The sequence below is a fragment of the Prunus persica genome, chromosome G2 (genome assembly GCF_000346465.2).
Source record: "Prunus persica cultivar Lovell chromosome G2, Prunus_persica_NCBIv2, whole genome shotgun sequence".
NCBI classification, from domain to species: Eukaryota; Viridiplantae; Streptophyta; class Magnoliopsida; order Rosales; family Rosaceae; genus Prunus; species Prunus persica.
In genome coordinates, this window is record NC_034010.1 from 6,148,230 (window position 1) to 6,168,820 (window position 20,591).

The 20,591-nt window shown below is 40.4% G+C and overlaps 2 protein-coding genes across 2 annotated transcripts; both read left to right on the forward strand.

Moving 5' to 3' along the window:
* LOC109947246 (uncharacterized protein K02A2.6-like) lies at positions 6,059-9,357 on the forward strand. Its single transcript, XM_020557173.1, has 3 exons — positions 6,059-6,277; positions 8,022-8,519; positions 8,974-9,357. Exons 1-3 carry the CDS (start codon positions 6,059-6,061, stop codon positions 9,355-9,357), a joined length of 1,101 nt encoding a protein of 366 aa, XP_020412762.1.
* Positions 17,140-18,844, forward strand: LOC18787329. Its single transcript, XM_007219180.2, has 3 exons — positions 17,140-18,126; positions 18,209-18,337; positions 18,435-18,844. Exons 1-3 carry the CDS (start codon positions 17,873-17,875, stop codon positions 18,646-18,648), a joined length of 597 nt encoding a protein of 198 aa, XP_007219242.2. The 5' UTR covers positions 17,140-17,872; the 3' UTR covers positions 18,649-18,844.

The window sequence follows — 20,591 nt, forward strand, 5'->3', positions numbered from 1 at the left end:
ATACGACGGTACGTTTAACTTCGGACGTGGTAAATAATTACGACAGTAGTGTTGTAGGTACCGTCGTAGTAAACTCAAAATTAAAGTACATAAGTAATAACTCGCGTCATGGTAGATCATTTAACACGTCGGTTTTATCAATGTACCGACGTGGATTTATGTAATATACGTCGGTAATACCGACGTTGATTTTACAATTTAAACGGCGGTTTTTTTGTAAGGACCGCCGTTGGTTTTAAAAATTTATTCTATAAATTTGTCGCTTTCATTCATTTTCGGTTTACATTTAGGGTTCCAAGTTCTTCCTCTCTCAGAGACACTGTCTCTCACATCTCAAAGACAGTAATTTGGATGTCTTTCTCAAAGAGAAATTGAGCTTACTCGCATCAAATCTATGTCCACAAGAAGAAGCTTGTCAACTAGCCTTCTCACTTCCTTGATCAAGCCTGATAGGACACTTAGTGCTTCTGAATACTCCTTGCTTTCCATCAAAAGAGATGCAAGCCTGGCCTCCACTCGCTGTCGAAGGAAAGTTCGCTTCTCAGGGAAATCTGAAGATCAGATGTGCCTGATCCTCTGCTTGATTTTCTTGGCTAAGAAGATCCGTCAGATTTGTGATAGCCTCTTCCTTTATCCGTAGAGCTTCAGAAGAAGAAGATGGGTTTCAAGAATGCGATAAAGAATAGAAATGGCTTCAGATGGCCTCTAAAGCATGAGCAATCGAATCAGTGCTTTGAACTATACTTTGAACTATACAAGTCAATGCTTTGAACTATACAAGTCCTGCAGAAAGATAAAGGACCAAACTATTAAAGAAACTGAAACTGTTAAAGAAACCCCAAACTAACACGACGCAATATTTGTTTTGCGACGTGGAATCTTTTCATTTAACGTCGTTAGGTTTAATATAACCGACGTGGATTTGAATTTTTAAATTATGAATAGAATTTTTTTTCCCGTGACCTTTCAGTTTATTTTTCAATTACAGTGCGTTATAAATAGAGTTTTTTTTTCCGGAGGAAATTTAAAATGAAGGAAATTAATGTTCTGGAATATGTAAAGTTTCTTTTTTGGATGACAGATTTAAATAAAATAAGAATATAAAAACAACGACTGTTTTTGTATTACTGTCGTCGTTTTTCGTCGTCTTAAGTAAGACTAAGACGACGTAATATATTTGTTGAGCGACGTTGATTTGTGTTTTAAACGTCGTTAGGTATAATATAACCGTCGTTGAAAATTGTCTCTCTGATTGCAAATTTGCAACGACGTTAGGTATAATATTTGTAGATACACAAACGCACACACATCATCAACTTCCAAAAAATTGTCTCTCTAATTGCAAATCTGTGTCATCTGTTAAGATTATGATGTGGAACAGAGTTCCATCTGGTAAGATTTCGTAACCCTTGGGATCTCAGAAAAATCTGATTATGTCGGCGGTTTTCTATATAAACCGTCGTGGTTATTTCAATTCTTGTCATTAAGTAGATCTACCGACGTAGGATAAGAAAATCAAAGAAAAAAATTGTTAACAAAAATTCTTATTAAGACGACGGTTTAAATTAAAGGTACGACGTATAAAATGAATAAATACGACGTTAAATTTTATAGTACGATTTAAAGATAACGTCGTAGAACTATACCATAATGACGTCGATATATTTATATTTTTCGTCGTTGTACATTAATTTAATACGGCGATATTTTGTATTTTAAAGCCGTGGATTTGTTTGTAATTATACAGCGTCTTATACGAAAACCTCGTCGTGTTATTTTATGAGTAAAAACGGTGGCTTTTATTGAAATCGTCGTCTTTACTTTCTACGTCGGTCGATTCATAACTTCTGCCGTTCTTTGTTGGCTTTGATTTTACACTGCGGAAATCTGTTTCAAATAGACGTCGGTTGTTTAATTAAATACGTCGTTGTTTTTGAACAGCCATTTGAATCTCCATTTTTTAGTTGTCTAAGGTGGTATTACACGACGGTGTTTTTAGAACCGTCGTCTTTTTAAAAACCACGACGGTTTTCACTGAGACCGTCGTTGTTTTCTGGTCGTCTTTTTCACTTTTTGTAGTAGTGTTCTTAGTCAGTAAGGCTTCTCTTCAAACTTGGCACAAGAGGTTAGGACATCCTCATTCTACTGTGCTTAAGACTATTGTAACTAGTAATAAACTTCCTAGAGGTGTAGTGGATACAGATGAAGAAGGGGTAAAAGGAAGCCTGGTAGCTTTACCAAGAATACAATCAGTACAGTGGGGCTTAGAAAAGCTAGTAGATATTGAGTGCTGTAGTTTTTTAAGTTTGATTTCTTATGATACCTTTCATTGAAGATCTTTCAGATCTGTTCCCATCCAGAAAAATAGGATAACAAATAGAGAAATTAGTTTTTGAAAAAGAAAAATCAAAAGAGAGGAGATGAGAGAAGAGAGAAGAGGAGAGAGAGCAGAGATGATGTAAAGTGGATGAGGGAGACGACGAAGAGGAGATGAAGCGAAGGAGACAACGTGAGGGAGACTTCACGTTCAGCAAGAGGAGATGACGTGAGGTTGTCTTCGAAACCCATGCCTCGACGTGGGTTTTGATATCCAGTGTATGTTGGATTCATATCCTAAACAAAAATTGAAGTCCTAGCTAGTGTGTGATACAATTAAGCCCGCCAAACAACAGACTGGACCCATGTCCATTTTAATTGAAAAAGTCCTATCTAGTCCAACCAACCAAATAGGGCCTAAGGGTGTAACCACATGGTACTAAACTATAGTTAACCGGGAGCTATAGTTTTAAAACACAATATAGTTTACTAATTCGGAAGATATGAATACAATTTCATCTAATTAATATAAGGCCAAAGACCAAATTGTCCAATTTTGGAAGGGGTGGATTATTTTAACATTTTGCCTTCCTATTTGTCCTTTTTTTGGTAAAACCCCATTAAAATTTGCTATGATTCAGTATACATACGAAAATGTTGGAAACTTCGGGCCCGTTTGGTATCATACTTGGATCCAATTTTATAAACTCAAAAACAGAAGTCCAAAGCCCAAAAAACCCGCTTGGTAGGCCCATTTTTTAAAACTCAAACCCAAAAAAAACTCAACACCCCCATTGTTGAAAACAAAACAAAGTGAGATTTTAGGGTTTTTTCTCTCTCTGCTCCTTCTCTACACACACACACACACACACACACACACACACACTCTCTCTCTCTCTCTCTCTCTCTCTCTCTCTCTCTCTCTCTCTCTCTCTCTCTCTCTCTCTCTCTCTCTCTCTCTCTCTCCTTTTGTTAATTCCAATTTGGGAATTAGCGTTTCTGATTATAATTTCAATTTTTTTTAGATCTTAAAAATATTTTGGAGTTCAATACCAAACAAGTTTTTAGATCTTAAAATCAGTAATTAAACCCATGTTTTTTTTAAAAAAAAATCTTGATTTTTGAGTAGGATACCAAATGGATAAATTATTTTATTTGAACAAACAACAGTTAAATTTATTCAACAGCCAAAGGGCACAACATCTCGGTTTTTAATTTGATTCGTCAAAACTTTATTCATGATTAGTCACAACTCATCAAATACTATTGTTAAATAATTAAAAACTAAGATGTTGTTTGATAACCATTTCATTTTCAGTTTTCAGTTTCGTTGTTCGCTTTTTTATTTTTTTATTTTTAAATTGTAACATATTTCGTTTTTGAGTTTTCAAAATCACCCTTATATCCTTTTTAAAAACAACTTGAAAGTATTTTCGGTTTTCATTTTCATTTTTTATGGTCCCTACTTCATTCACTAATTTTGCATCATCACACATGAATGGCACTCCAGTTACCAAAATTCAGTATTTGTGACCTCTTGACTTGGACCTGGCTACTCGATTCTTCCGTTTGGCTATTACTAGTATGCCCTTAAAGCTAACTAATTATGTGATAGTTAATGTTAAAGACATATTTTGTAATAACTTATTAAGTTATTAATGGGTAAGACCAGTTATTTTCAACCATGATGTTTGGTCTATTATCATAAAAGTAAAACAACAATAGTCCTAAGAATATGAAAGTGGAGATAAGAACTATGTGATGAGATTGAATACATTGAGACTTATAATGGGCCATAGTCATATCCTAAAATATTCCTGGTCATAGGAATATCAATTGGGCATTGATCTTCCTCCAAGATCAGTACACACAATATTTTCTCTAAATGTAGATGATGACGAGATCTCAAATCATGAAGTGTGGTGACACCAAGATATGTGTGTAGGTGCTTGCAAGGGAACAAGTACACTGAACGCGATCAAATATATGAGTTCTAAAACTCACATGTCAAACTAGAACTCATAAATTGCAATGGTGCAAACTAGAACTCCACATTTGAGTGCCTCTACTTCTATCAATATGCCAAAATAACTTCTTTAATATACCATGGTAGTTTCACACACATGTTATTAAGGTGCCATGAGATTTCCAACTTGTGATCACTATTTGCAAATTAAGACCCTTTTTCAAAGAGCTAGACTCCGTTGACATCAACTTGGTGCTTACATCATAGTAGTAGTGAAAATATATTATGCACATAGGAGTTGTACTCTTTAAATTAATAAAGGGATTCCTACAGGGATTTTGTGATCAAAATGACCTTCATGTATTATCTTCTTGCTCTTAAAAAAGATTCGTTTTTCTTTTAGTTTTTTCCACCAAAAAAAAAATCATCTAGTTTATATCCCAGTACCAATGATTTCTCGTAACTTATACTTAAGATAACCAAGTTATTTCAGAAAAAGAAAGACAGTATTAAATGAAGTTAGAATAAATTAATTTTTTAAAGTGAAAAATGAAAAAAATAAATGAATAAAAAGAAACTCAAATTAATTATTTCAATATATATGCACAGATGGCTGACGTTTGTTTATTCCTGATTTGAAGCTTTCTAGATTTCATTGATAAAAAGAGAGGAGGATTGAGAGCTTGCATGTTTCCTACACACCGACATATATATAATTACATATGGTCATTGTGGGAACCAAATTCTAGCCAAACCCTAAGTCAAATATTTCCTTCCATTTGGGGATTATTTGACCTAATTGGGATTGATTTGATTTCTACTTGAATTAGGGATTGGATTTAAATCAAATCCGTAATTAAGCCAATCTGGCCAAATAAGGAAGCATAATTCTTTTCCATCTATCGAATTATTCTTCTAAAACCCTAGCCTCCAAGGCCCCTATAAATAGATGGTTGTGCACAAAGGTTGAGGTACGTCTAAATTCCTATTTGAAACTCTGTAGAAATTATCCCTCACAAACCCTAGCCACCATACTCTCTCTCACACACACAAGGCTTTGGCCACTACACACGGCTCTGGTCACTCGGTTTTCCTACAAACACTCAACCTAACTTAGGCATCGGAGGGCCTTTGCCCAACACCCCCCGGGTGTGGTCCTTTTACTCTGATTTGTTTTGTAGGGAGAAAGAGAAGTGAAGAAGACGAAGGAATCTTAGGCGAATATTCTTGTAGGACGAAAATCGCTCCCACAAATTGGTGCTCCCATTGAGAGTGCGAAATAGTACTCAAAGCGTGCTCCAAATCCATTTTCCAATCCACCGAAACATTCCAAACAACCATGGTTGGAAGCAAATGCCCAAGGAGCAAAACCACCGCGACGGCGCACTCCGGAACAGTAGAAACATCGCTGCAACCGCACGGAATCGTGGCTGCCAACATCCTGCAGCTGCCTCCTAACACTGTGTAGTCACCTCTAGCTGCTGGAATTACAGAACAGTCACCACATGGTCCCGTGACTTGCACGGCGCCAGAGCTGCTCTACCGCACCATCTTGCCGGAGCTGCTCTGTCGCACCATCTTGCCGGAGCTGCTCTGCCGCACCATCCTGCTGTCGGAGCATAGCAGCAACCGCCCCACTCAGCTGCCGGATTTGCTGCACAGCCCCACAGCTACTTCGACGTCTCCCTAGTCTTGGAGCATATCCATCCTCTCCCTCCTCTACAGCCACACTTGAAGTATGTACTTGTGTACTCGTCTAATCGAGCCCTAGCCTATATGCCGTTGGGGTCGTTGCACACCACTCTTCCCGACTCGCGCAGTCAGGTGGACCTTAACTCACATGTTGATCAACTCACACAGAGGGTTGATGATCAAAACAACTTGATTAGCATGCTACTCAAGCAGATCAACTTGAATCAAGGCCCTAACCTTGGACCTTGTGACGAGGAGAAGAGGATGCACAAGCATGTCAACGAGCAGTTCGAGAGGTCCCAGGCTTGTTAGACAGAGACAAACAGGCAGGGGAGAAAACGAGATGGTGCTGACGAGACGCAGATAGCTACGAGCCGTACTCTAAGCCGTTCGAGGTTGGGTCTAAGGACCAATGTGCACGAGAGGTTGGGCCCACAGTCCAATGTCCACGCTCTCTTGGGCCCACAAAGAAGTGTCCAATCTAGGTTGAAACCACAAGGAGCTCGAGTTCATGAGTAATTGCGTGACGAGCGCAACGATCAACGCCCACCAGCCTACTTAAGAACCAACATACGGCGGGAAACAATAGAGGAATCCTCATAAGATCAACCTCTTAATCTGCCCCACGGGCAGGGCAACAAAGGGGATCGACTCTTGGAAGCTGAGGAAGAAGTTAGCCAACTGCGCTCGAGGCACCAAAGATGCCGACCCAAGCGACCAGCCTTGTGGGCAGAAGATGTCGATCGACACCCACCAGCCTGCTCGAGGACCAACACGCGGCGACAAGTCGTAAAGAAATCATCACAAGCTCAATCTCCTAATTTGCCTCACGAGCAGGGTAACCAAGAGAATCAACCCTTGGAAGATGAAGCACCAAGGACGTCGACCCGAGCCACCAACCATGCAGGCAGAGAATGTCAATAAGCTAGTAAATGACTGACTCTAAGGTCTCCAACCTAAAGGAAGTACAGATGAGGCCTTGAGCAAGAAAATTGATCGAGTCTACGGCTCGCCCTTTACCGATGAGGTGGAACGAGCTTTGCAGCCGAAGTCGTACACAATGTCATCCATCACTCCATTCAAGGGGGACTCAGACCCTGAGAGCCATTGAAAAAACTTCAACAGTGCCATGATCTTGTACAAGGCATACGACGCCTTGATGTGCAAAGTGTTCGCGATGACTCTGCGAGGAGCAGCTCAAGGCTGGTTCCATACTCTACTGTTCGAGTCGATAGGCAACTTTAAGGAGTTCGCCCTCATCTTCACAAAGCATGCAGACCACATGTTCAACCTACGCAAGAAACCAAATGAGTCTCTTCGAGACTACATTAGAAGATTTTAAGGCTAAGAAGGCGAATATCATAGGATGCAATGACCTAGTGGCATCCTGGGCTTTCAAGAAGGGCTTGCCAACCGAACACGAGTTATACGGCAGAACGCTATGTACTTTGGGACGATGACCGTATTGCTGCAAAGAAATCCAGCAAGCAAGTTGATCACTTGACAAGGCAGGCAAACCAAAAGAGCAACAAGTTCAAGCACAGAGCCCGAGACAAGTGCAGATCGCGGCCCCAAGAGGGAGGCTCGAAAACAGGAATTTTCACTGAGTTCACTATCCCCATCCATCAGATCCTGGCACAAGTGAAGGACAAGCCGTGAGTGAGAAGACCTCCATTCCAGAGGGGAGACCTTTCTAGGAGGGACGCAAGTAAATACTGCGCATTCCAAGGGGAGCACGGTCATTACACAACAACTGCAATGCCTAGAAAAGGCATCTTGAGGAGTTGGTCAAAGATGGCCATTGCACAGAATTCATCTTTAAAAAGGCCATTGCATAGAATTCATCGCAAAGAAGGCCATCCAGCAGATCGAGGACCATGATGCAGCTGCCAAGGAACCTCCCAAAAAGGTCATAAGGATCAACACCACCCAGGAGTCTAGGCTGACCACTAAGGAGGGCAAGAGAAAGATCGTGTAAGCGACTTATGTCTCCCAAGTCACAACTAGTGTCCCAGTCATTGCGGATACACCCATAATCGGTTTTCAGAATAAGGGCTTGATTGGGCTTGATCTACCACATAATAATGCCCTAGTCATCTGCATCCAAATTGAACAAGCTGTGATCGAGCGAGTTCACGTGAACGAGAGCAGCGCAGCCAACATCCTGCAACTATCTGTTATCCAACATATGGGATTGGAGCCTAAGATCAGTAAACTTGCTAGATCGCTCACCGACTTCAATGGGGCCATGTCGATCACTGTTGGAACGATTGACCTTGACATCTACTTACCCGTAGTGGTCTGCTTGCAAACCTTCATGGTCATCGACAAGGTCTCCCCCTACAATGGAATCTTGGGCCAACCGTGGATCAATAAGATCGAAGCCATCACATCTGCTCTACACCAGAAGATCCGCTACCCCATCCCTGGGGGCGGGATCGGGCATATCAACAGTGACCAAGCCAAGGCAATGAGATGCACAGCCCAAGGGCTCAAGAAGAGTAAGCACTTGCAGTTCACACCAGTCATGCAAGCTGCCAATGAGGTAGAAAGCTTCTAGCAGACAAGCAAGTCCGAATGGGAAGAGGGTTGCTACCTCACAATAGCAATTAAGGAGCCAGGATTAAGGCAAGGGAATCCACCCAGAAGACTCCCCTAAAAAGGGTTAGAAGCCTGAGGATGACGTTGAGTTAGTATCCCATGACCCTGGCCCACCAGATAAAGAAGTGTAGGTCGGCTCACTCCAGAACGCAAACGAGAAAGATCAAGACGAGAGAATCTGCCCGAAAGGCTCCCTTAAATAAGGTTGGAAGCCTAAGAAAGACGTCGAGTTAGTACCCCTCGATCCTGACCAGCCAGACAAAAAAGAGTGGATCGGCTCAAGCGTAAGCCCAGACGAGAAGGTGGAGCTGACCACCTTCCTCCAGAACAACAAAGACATGTTCGCATGGTTGCCATCTGACATGCCTGGCATCGACCTGAACATCATCTGCCACTAGCTCCATGTTGACCCCACCAACAAGCCTATGGTGCAGAAGAGACGCAACTTCGCTCCTGAGCGGGTCGCGATCATTGAAGCCGAGATCGACAAGCTTCTAGCTGTCGGTTTCATTGAAGAGGTCTCCCACTCAGAATGGCTGGCCAACGTTGTCCTGGTGACGAAACAAGAAATGGGCAAATGGAAAGTTTGCATCAATTACACCGACCTCAACAAAGCATGCCCTAAAGACAATTTTCCATTGCCGAGAATCGACCAGCTCGTGGATTCAACTTCCTGCAATCAGCTGCTCAGCTTCATGGATGCCTACTCCGGTTATAATCAAATCCTAATGCACGACGATAACAAGGCGAAAACCTCTTTCATCATCGAGAGAGGGACTTAATGCTACAAGGTCATGCCCTTTGGGATGAAGAACGCTGGAGCAACCTACCAAACCCAAAGTGGACGATATGTTGTTCTACGTGGACAATATGATGGTCTAACCAAACCCTAGGTCAAATACTTCCTTCCATTTGGGGATTAGTTGATGTAATTGAGAGTTATACAATTTAATCAGAAGTTACCTGATTTAATTAGGATTGATTTGATTCCTACCTTAAGTAAGAATTTGATTTAAATCAAATCCCAAATTAAGCCAATCTAGCCAAATCAGGAAGAATAATTCTTTTCCATCTACGAAATTATTCTTCTAAAACCCAAGCTTCCAAGGCCCCTATAAATAGATGGCTAAATTCCTATATGAAACTCTACAGAAATTTGAAAGAGAAACCCACCAGGATGTTCCAGATTTATGGAGTTGTCATTGCAAGCTCTTGTTTTAGAATGGAATATTTAAGAAAAACAAGATGTCTAAGGAAGGATGAAGTCTGTAGGCCCTTTCAATGTGGGAAACTGTGGGAACCAAATTTTAGCAAAACCCTAGTTCAAATATTTTCCTTCATTTAGGGATTATTTGATTTGGGGATTCTTGACTTGAATTAGGGATTTGATTCTCATTAAATCCCTAATTGATTTAAATCTCCTAAAATCAGAAAAATAATTCCTTTCCCAACAAGGATTATTTTTCTCAAAACTCTAAACCTACGTCTAAACTTTTGTCTGAAACCCTATTGAAATTTCATCTCACAAACCCTAGCCGCCATAACTCTTTCTTTCTCTCACACAAGGCTCCATCCACCACACATGGCTCTGCCCACTCGATTCACACAATACATACATGCCATCATTCGTGGCCACCTCAATGCTATCTCGAGCCACTCCTCGGTCTTGGGGCAAATCCATTTGCTCCCTCCTTTGCAACCACACTTGATGTATGCATCCATGTACGCATCTAGTGGAGCCCTAGCCCATATGCCATTGGGCTTGATCCACACATCTCTTCCTGACCTACACAGTCAAGTGGGCCTTAACTCACGAGTCGTCAACTCACACAGAAGGTCGACGACCAAAACAATCTAATTGGCTAGCTATTCAGGCAAATCAACTTAAGTCAAGGCCCTGACCTTAGAGCCCATGACGAGGAGAGAAGGATCCACGAGCATAACGACAAGCATTTCGAGAGATCCTAGACAAGTCAGCTAGAGGCAAACGGGCAGGTGAGAGAACGAGATCGTGCTGACGAAACGCAGACATCTACAAGCCATATTCTAAGCCGATCGACGATCCGTTCAAGACTAGGTCCAAAGACCAATATGCGCGAGAGGTTAGGCCTACAGTCCAACATCCACGCTCTCTTGGACCATAAAGAAGTACATTCTAGGTTGGGCCCTAAAGAGTGCAAGTTCGTGAACAATGGCTTGGCGAACGCAATAACCGATGCTGTGAACAATTGAGTGGCGAACGCAACAACCGACGCTCACCAACCCACTCGAGAACCAACTCAAGGCGACAAACCGTGGAGGAATCCTCGCAAGATCAATCTATTAATCTACCTTACCGGCAGGACAACCAAGAAGGTCGACCGCTGTGAGTCAACGAGGAAGTCAACCATTCTCGGCTGATTCACAAAGGTTATCGACATGATTGGCAAGCCATGCGTGTGGAAGATGTCGAGAAGCTCGTAAATAACTGACTTCGAGGCTTAAAAATTGGTAAAAAATTCAAAGATGCTCTACGCAGGGAGGTGAACCTAGCAAACTCTACACCTTTCACCGCCGAAATAGAGCTGGTTGCTCCTCCAAAGCGATTCTCAAAGCCTTTATTCACGCATTTTAAAGGGAATTCCGATCTCGAGAGTCATCTAAAACACTTCAATAGTGTTATGAACCTCTACAAGGCCGATGACGCGCTAATGTGCAAAGTGTTTGCAATGACCTTGCGAGGAGGAGCCCATGATTGGTTTCACACCCTATCACTCGGGTCGATCAGCAACTTCAAGGAGCAAGCTTACATCTTACCGGAAGATCAAGAAGAACCCTAACCACCTACTCAACCTTCACAAGAAGTTTGATAAATCCCTCCGAGATTACATCAAGAGGTTCAAAGTAGAAAGGGCAAACATCATTGGATGTGACAATCGAATCGTGTCATCGACCTTCAAGAGGGGCTTGCCAATTGAGTGTGAGCTGTATTGCATGCTGACCATTTCTCCCTGCCAAACACTGGTAGAAGACTTTGGGACATTAGAGAATTATGCACTTTGAGACGATGACTAGATCGTAGTGAAGAAGGCTACTAAGCAAGCAAATCAACTGGCTGAGCAGGCAAGCCAAAGGAACGGTAAGATGAACAATAAGGATGAAGGCAAGCGCAGATCACAGCCTCAGGGAGGTGCTCCAATAGTTGAGAGCTATACCAAGTTCACTATCTCGAATACACCAAATTGTAGTCCAAGTAAAAGACATGCCTTGGTTAAAGAAACCATCATTTTTGAAAAGAAACCTAGCCAAAAAGGATACCAGTAGATATTGTGCATTTCATAAAAGACATGGTCATTACATAAATGACAGCTTCGCATGGAAAAAACACCTCGACGAACTAGTCAGAGACGTCTATTGCACGGAATTCATCACAAGGGGGTTATCTAGCAAATCAAGGATAGTGACACAGCTGCCAATGAGCCTTCACGAAAAAAGTCATACGGATCAACACGATCCTAGTCGACTCCAAGAGCCCGGGTTGACCACCAAGGAGCAAAAGAGAAAGATCAAGCAAGCGACTTTCGTCTCCCAAGCCGTCACTAGCTACCTAGTCATGGAAGACGATCCTGTCATCATCTTTTAAGGGAAGGAAGTTCCAAGACAATGGAATGCCCATCACCTTCGGAGGGTACTATCCACGAAGCTCTTCACCTATCAGCTCAACTCTAAGCAGGCGGCCAAGCCTCCCTCACCTCAATTGAAGATAAGTTACTTTTGAAGTTACCTATACAACTCATTTATTTTGTTCAATAAAGCAATGTAGTCACAAAGGCATCAATACAAGTTCAAGCTTTTTGTTTTTGTTTTTTTTTCCCAATAGAGTGTTCATGAGAGCAATCAACACGCCTTCGAACATAAGCCAAACGGGCCACTCTCATCGACACGTTTTCAGACATAGGTCAAATGGGCCACTCTCACCGACATGTCTCCGAACGCAGGCTAAACGAGTCATACTCATCGGCATGTCTCCGGACGTAGGCCAAATGAGCCACTCCCACCGACACGTCTCTAGACGTGGGCTAAAAGGGTCACTCTCATCGACACGTCTTCAGACGTAGGTCAAACAGGTCACTCTCACCGAAAAGTCTCTGGAGGTAGGCCTAACGGGCCATTCTCATCGACATGTCTTCGGACGTAAGCCAAACGGGCCACACACACTAATCGATACCTCTCTGGACGTAGGCCAAACTGGCCACTCTTATCGACACGTCTTCAGACGTAAACTAAACATGCCACAACCAAGAAACACTCAAGTAGTTCACAAGGCACTATACGAATTGAAGTTAGAAAAAGCAACTGAAATTTACATAGCAAAGTACCAATCGGCCGAGTTCAACAAAAAGAATATGTCAAGCAAGACCAATTATTCTAAACAAGAAAGCAGACTACAAAAGCTGAAAAGAAATAAAGGAGTCTTCATCTACTCCGAGACGCAAGTAGGAGATCCTTGATCTACAGCCTCTTCGACGTATGCCTAATCAGCCACGCTCTCAGCAGCTCCGCCGGCCTTATTCACGACTTTTGCCACCATCTCATTAGCTGCATTCTCCTCTGCTCTATCCTTTGTAGCTACTGCCTCTTCGGCCACCCACTCTTCAGCTCCTTCCATGTTCATAGGATTGACCTGCTCATGATGAACGGGGGCAAGTCGCGACAGAGCGTCTCAATATCTTTATCTCCAATTGCATAGAAGGGAGTAGACCTATTTGTGCAGTCCAAGTAGCCTAGCTGGTAAGCATCTGTGATAGCTTCAAATTTGGATTTTTTTAGCAAACTTGTGATAGGCGCCAAATCTAGCCAGAAGCTTGTCATAATTAAGGGAGAGGTCAACATTCTTGCGCTCAAGACGAAAGTAAACATCTTTTTGACTAACAAGTCAGCAGCAGAAGAGAGGGCAACAGCAGACGAGTTCTTAATATTTTCAGCATCAAAAACTACTCATTTTTAAAAGCAGATATACTGTTGCTTCCCTTTGTTTTTCCAAGGAAAGACTTGAGAAGGTATCAAGATCCCCAGTCTAATGGATATGATCAACCACCTTGAAGCAAGCAGACTGGCTTGACAAGAAGTTCGTCTTCAGCAAATCAGACACGCCTACATCTCCTGCAGGGCTGACCTTGTCCACCTTGGGATCAGCAGCTGACATTGCGGAGTAACCCTTTGCTCGGGCAAATGACTCTCTCGCCTTCTTTGCCGCCATTATCCACACCTTTAGAAGAGTCGATGATGCTGAATCAACTCCACACTTGACTGCTCGTGACTCAACAGCTTCGATCTCCATCCCTTGACTGGTGCGGATAACTCGAACTTCGAAAAGGAATACCAATATCTCTTTGCCTCTCGGCAGGTGAACTAGTTCGTGAGTAGACCGCTTCACGGAGTAGATCACGATTTCCAAGCTTGTTAGCAGGATGCTTGAGTAGAACGTCCCGAGTGTTTTGCATAGTGCCAACCTTCTTACTGTCTGTGCCGACGAGGTGCTTAACCCTAATAGATGAAGGGGGAGCAACTCCTACTTATTTCTTCCTCCATGAAGATACATCCTTCGCCCGCGAAGCCGCAACTCCATTTCTTGAAGACTTGACATCAACCTTTCTTTTTTAGGGGAGTCCGGCAAAACACTCCTTTTGCCCAACTAGCTGATCATCAGAGTCTGGACCATTCTGCTTCCATCTTTCAACATCCTGGACAGGGGGTTGACCACCAACTTCCTCTTGATACTTGCCCAACTGACTTGGCCTGCAACCCATGAGGCCATCACGCTCTAGCCCAGACCTGCGACAACAGGCAATAGCTGGTCCACATGCGCGCACCGACTCCACTATGGCTGCCACCTACTACCAACCGTCGATTGTCAAGACGACAACCAGCCGGGCTTCCCCCAGCTGGTCTTCTCCGCAAAAAGAAGAAAGACAAAGAAAAAGAAATATACGTGCTCTACTTACCTTAGGATGCATGGTGACTCCTCTCTTCGACAAGCATTACAAATTCTCCAAGATCTCTCTCAAGCTAGAAAGTAGAGAAGTGAAGTTTGCGATGTCAAGAAGAGTGAAGAGAAGCCCTGCATTTATACAGGTTGGGCGTCCTAGGTTAATAAGGAATCACAAGCCCATTCCTACTGGGAACCCAACTCCAAGAACAGTCAAAAGCCCACTCCAATTGGGAACCCAATCTGCAAAAGGAGTCTAAAAATACCTATAGGATGGCTTAAAACACTAAAAGCGTAAAGTCTATGTTTTGAGTAGTTAAGAGTATTACAATAATATAAATAAAACACGCCAAGGGGATTCGTACGATGTATCAATCCTGTACAGGTCAGAACGTAAAAACAAAGAAAAACACAAAAAATATATTACGTGGTAAAACCTCACCTTTGGAGAAAATCCACGGTACCTGATAGTCCAAGGCAAATCCACTATAGAACGATGATTACAAGAAGTATACAAACTTGTGCTAAACACTCTAGACAACGTACCAACTTCTTCGTAACTCAACTTCTCGCAGGATTTCGCCTTATCTCCTTATGTTGAATCCGATTCTTGACGCGCGCGATTGATCCAAACTCGCCGGAGTTATGAGAACCTTGTAACTTATGCAAATGGATGCAAATGAATGCAAGGGCAAATCACCAAGATAATCTTTCTCTTGATGATTTATCCTTATGAACAACAAAGCACATCAATTTTCTTTTGTGAATATAAAAACTCATGAAATACTCTAGTCGTTGAAAGTTGTGTAAAAGAATGAAACCAAGCCTTGCTTTTATAATGGTTTTCAAAACTAGAAACAAGATCAATTAGTTCCTAATCAAACTGATTATATTCAAAATTAGACTAATTGATTTCCAATCAAAGAAGACTTTTAATATTCAAAACTGGAAAGCAATTTATAAAATCAATCAATCTTTCTTAAAATAAAAAGTCTTCTAAATCAAAATGTTAATCAGATTATGAGTTTGAAAGAATGCTTGAAATACCACAATCAAGATGCATGATTGAATGAAGAATTTACCTTAGTGATCGTTGATTGACGTATGAGCCTTCAGAGCATATCTTGGAATTTAGATAGCCACCATCACAACTAATTTACCATCTAACTTAGTCTAATTTGTCTCTAGGAAATTCCAATCACATAATCAATACTAACAGAGTCCAACTCATTGAAGGAAGCCCAGTCCAACAGTCAATCCACATCTCCTACATGCCACCACGGGCCATGCAGAAGCTGGGGGGCATTTGTGGGAACCAAATTTTAGCAAAACCCTAGATGAAATATTTCCTTCCATTTGGGGATTATTTGATTTGGGGATACTTGCATTGAATTAGACATTTGATTCTCATTAAATCCCTAATTGATTTAAATATCCTAAAATTGGAAACATAATTCCTTTCCCAACAAGGATTATTTTTCTCCAAACTCTAAACCTACGTCTAAACTTCTGTTTGAAACTCTACAGAAATTCCATCTCACAAACCCTAGCCACCATAACTCTTTCTCTCTCTCACACAAGGCTCTGGCCACCCGGTTCACAACATACATACATCTCCGTACCCTTTTGTTAGCTATTGTTTTCCTACAAACACTCAAACTAACTTAGGCACTGGAGGACCTTTGGCCAACACCCCCGGGTAAGGTCCTCTTATTTCGATTTCTTTTGCAAAGAGAAAGAGACAGCGAAGAGAAAGATAGAATTTTAGACAAATTGGGACGAAAATCTCTCCCACAAAAAACACATCCCCGTTCACGTTGCTATGACTCATACCCCAAAAGAAATGAAGAAATGACCGGAGAAAGGAGGTTTCTGGCTTTGGAATAGAGTCTGAAACGCTCCTAACGGTGGAGCAATTTTACATTAATTGGAGAAGATTACATTGATATTGGAGAGAGAAAAGTAAAGTTTGAAAAATGCAAATTGTTTGTTACTAAATTAAAGAACCATCTTTGTATTAAGAATATCTGCTTTATGGGCGTAGGAGTTGTGCTCTTTATTAATTAACCAAGGGATTCCTTTAGAGGCATGACCTTTATGTATCTTCTTCTTGCTCTTAAGAACATTTGTTCTTTCTGTTTTTGACAAAAAAAAAAAAAAAAAAAAAAAAACAAACAAACAAACAAATAAACTAATCTAGTCTACATCCCAATATCCATAATTTATAATTACTGATTCCTTCTTGTAAATATCTACTCATGATACCCACTTTACTTCAGAAAAAAGAAAGACTAGTGTTCCAATCCATACTTGACTAAAAAAAGTTTAGGGGCAAATTGAATTTTTTGTACAAGTTCATGGGGGATTTCGATAGTTGACTCATTGTCAATTGAACATATTGTTAAACAACATTCTCTACATATCCATATACATAAAATGGTGAGGCTATAATGAGGGGTTATAATGAGTGGTTATAATGAGTGGGTCTTTAATAGCCGTTCGATCCAGTGTAAAGTTATTATTGGACTGTTGGATTGAAGCCCCTTATTGTAATCCCTCAACATAGCCCCTCATTATAGAAGCCCCCTACATAAAAACTAAGATTTGTCATTGGGTTAGACTGGCCCAAAATTTTTGGGTTTGGGTTGGATTTATCGTGATTTTTTGGGTTAGGTCAAGCTAGGCCAAGGTTTCAAATGTCTTGGCCGCCCCACCCTATTGGGCCAAGACAGGCTTGGTGAGTCGGGCGTTTTTTTTTCTTCTAAGTATTTTATAATAAGGTTAGGGAGTGACTCTTCCCTATGTGGCTACATGTGGAATTGATACATGATACATTATTTGGATTGCACATCATTTGTAATGTACAAGGGTGCATGTAACTGGTACATTTGATTATTTCAAGATCTGTGTGGTGGTTGATTGGGAGATAATGTTGCCACACATGTAACTCCAGATCCAGTATTAAAATACAAGAATTTTGCATCCGCTAGCCAAATATCAACCAAATAAATTTGCCACTATTTTCAATACCAATGAAATCAATTGTGGTGCTTGAATTTAAATTAGCCCACTTGTGATATTAAATGCAATATTATGCAAACTTTATGGGTGCGTTGGGTTGGGCTTATATGGGCTTAAGCGGGCTGTCTTCAAGATTTCAAATCATTGGTCCAAATTCTATCTAATCTTAGAGCTGGCCGGGCCTAGCCGGCGTAAAACATAGGAGGAGGAGATTTTCGCTCTCTCACTCTTTTTTTAATTTCATTTCTAGGAGACTGTTGCTCTCTCTCTCTCTCTCTCTCTCTCTCACATATCTTGGTGGAGGAGGCATGCATATGATTCTTGTTTTTGTGATGTTTGTTCCTATATATGCAATCATGCGAGGCCCAAGTTGTAGTGGAAAACTAATTAGTTTTACAATCTTTAATGGAGAAATTCTAGCATCAGCAAATTTGAGTTTTTGTTCAATATTTTGTGGCGTGTTCGGACTGTCTCTCTTCCAGAGGTTTAGGGTATTAAACAAGGATTTAAAAAGAAGAATAGTTTGTCTGCCAAATTTACTTTCCACTTCGTCAGTTGGAAGGTAAGTACTTCTCCGTTATGTTATGAGCTTTATTCTACTCTTTTTTCCTTGTTATTTTATTTTATGGGATTGAGCTTGGTAGAATGAAGAGGGAGGAAGGGGAAGAAGAGGACTTTGTGTGTGGGACGTTCACCTGGAGAATCGACAACTTCTCCATGCTGCACAACGAAATGCATTATTCTGATGTTTTCGTCATTTGTGGTTATAAATGGTAGACTCTTTTTCTTTTCCTTTTTTTTTTTTTTTTTTTTTCTGGGATAATAATTGGTTAATATGTAGACTTAATCGTCTTGGGTTGGTTTGATCAGGCAGATCCTTATATATCCTAAGGGGGACAACGTAGTAGATTACTTGTCCCTGTATTTGGAAGTTGCAGATGCTTCAACATTAACATTTGGGTGGACCAGATATGCCAAGTTCAGCCTCACCGTGGTTAATCAACTTGATAGCAAGAAGTCAATCACAATGGGTATATATCTTTATCTAGTGGCTTGTCATTTGTTAAAGCGACTTGTTAAATGAAATTTAGTGATTTTTTATATAAATAATTCGGAATAAGTCCAATTCTTACGATAAAATTTGGGTGCAATCCACACACGTATTGTTAGTAATCCAAGTCCTATGACTTCAATGCCACATAGGATTACATTCCTTTTCTAATTTTATGATGTAATCATATATATTTTTTCTTTTTAAATTTATTTTCATGTTCCAATTATGCCCTTATGATTTCAATCGGGAAAGACTAATTTATATCATAATAATTAGCTAATTAATACAACTATTAATTCTGATTGCAATTCATAAGCGGGTAAGAAATTAATTTTAGGCCAATAATTACTATATTTGATTTTTTAGTTAATTATGATTTGAATTTATAAAATATTTTCCTGTCTATCCATTTTAATTTTGAAAATCTCATAAACATACGCTGATACAAAAAAAAATAAAAAAATAAAAAAATAAAAAATAATAATAATAATAATAAAATAAAAATTCCTATTCTTCATCTTGTTCATCTTCTTCTTTTTTCTTCCTTCTTTTTATTCTTACAATCCTATGGAGGAGATATAATTATCTATGGACTAGGAATATACATGAATGTTAATTAGGTATGGATAGGTAAATTACCTGTGAAGGAGGTATACATATGAATGCTATTTATCTATGGAGGAGCTATACATATGAATGTTAATTACCTATGGAGGAGGTATATGATATGAAATTACCTATGAAGGAGGTATATGCAAACCTGCAAAGCAGGTAAATCAAACCACCCAAAGACATCTATACCACACCATAAGGTATTCACTGGTTGAAAGCGTTTGATAAATTGAGATTAATTGTAGAAATGTGATATTAATTTAGAGGATTAACTGTACAATGGCAATATGTGTAAATGTTTTAAAAACAGTGGCCAAGGCTTTGCATACTTGGCTGGCCTGTTGAGTCGTTTGACTCAATTCTATATCAAAAGAGAGGTGGACTGCATTCATAGTGCAAACTCAGAACTGGACCTATATCAAAAGAACTTTTTTTTTAATTACCTGTATTAACCTCAACTTTGGTTTTTTCTAGTATCAACAATCCTGCCTATCTCTCCTTTAGTTATGATCTGGATGGTCGAATGACTTACAGGCTAGATATACACTACTATTACTACGCCACAAAATGGTTGTGTTAAAACTGTTAGTCACTCGAATTAATTATACGATCATATTAATTATTTTGTTTGTACAGTCAGTTAGTCAAACCAAGTAATTCTTGACGTCTTAGCTATCCTTGGCTTCTCATCCAAGTAATTCATCTTGATCACTCATGATGATTATTGTTGAACGGAAAATTTTCACAAAAGCAATTAGCCAAGAGTTTGACTTGGGTTAGAATTGAATTTGTTTTGTCCCTGCAATCTTATCAAGAAAAACATATAAAAATAAAATAGATGTATTTCAGTGGTTTTGAAACACCAAGAGATAAGTATCCCGGTTGAGAAGTGGTCATCAGCTTGAATTCAAACTCATCACAAGAAGAAAAATTAGCAAGCAGACTTGAGAAAGGAAAGAGCCATTTCAAGGTAAAAAGATTAGTTCCATGGCACAATTTTCTGATTTTTTTGCTCAAGATTTCAAGTTCCATTCAACTCAAGGGTTCCTGGCCATGATGATTTCTATCATCATGAAAAGGGTCAGTAATCTCTCTAAGGGACAGCTCCGCTCAAGTAATTCGGAGGTTACGATCCGCACCCAGCAGTTTTTTTTTATCAATCCACAGAAATTCTTGGCTATGATGATTGAAATCATCATAACCAAGGTTAAGAATCTCTCCGAGGCTTGGCTCCGCTCAAAGAACTCCAGCAGTGTTTTCAAGTTTGCCTTACATGATGATTTCAATCATCATGTTTTATGGCATAGTCTATTCCATCATGCACCACCAAATAAGCTCTTCCAGGAGCAAAGAATCCCTCA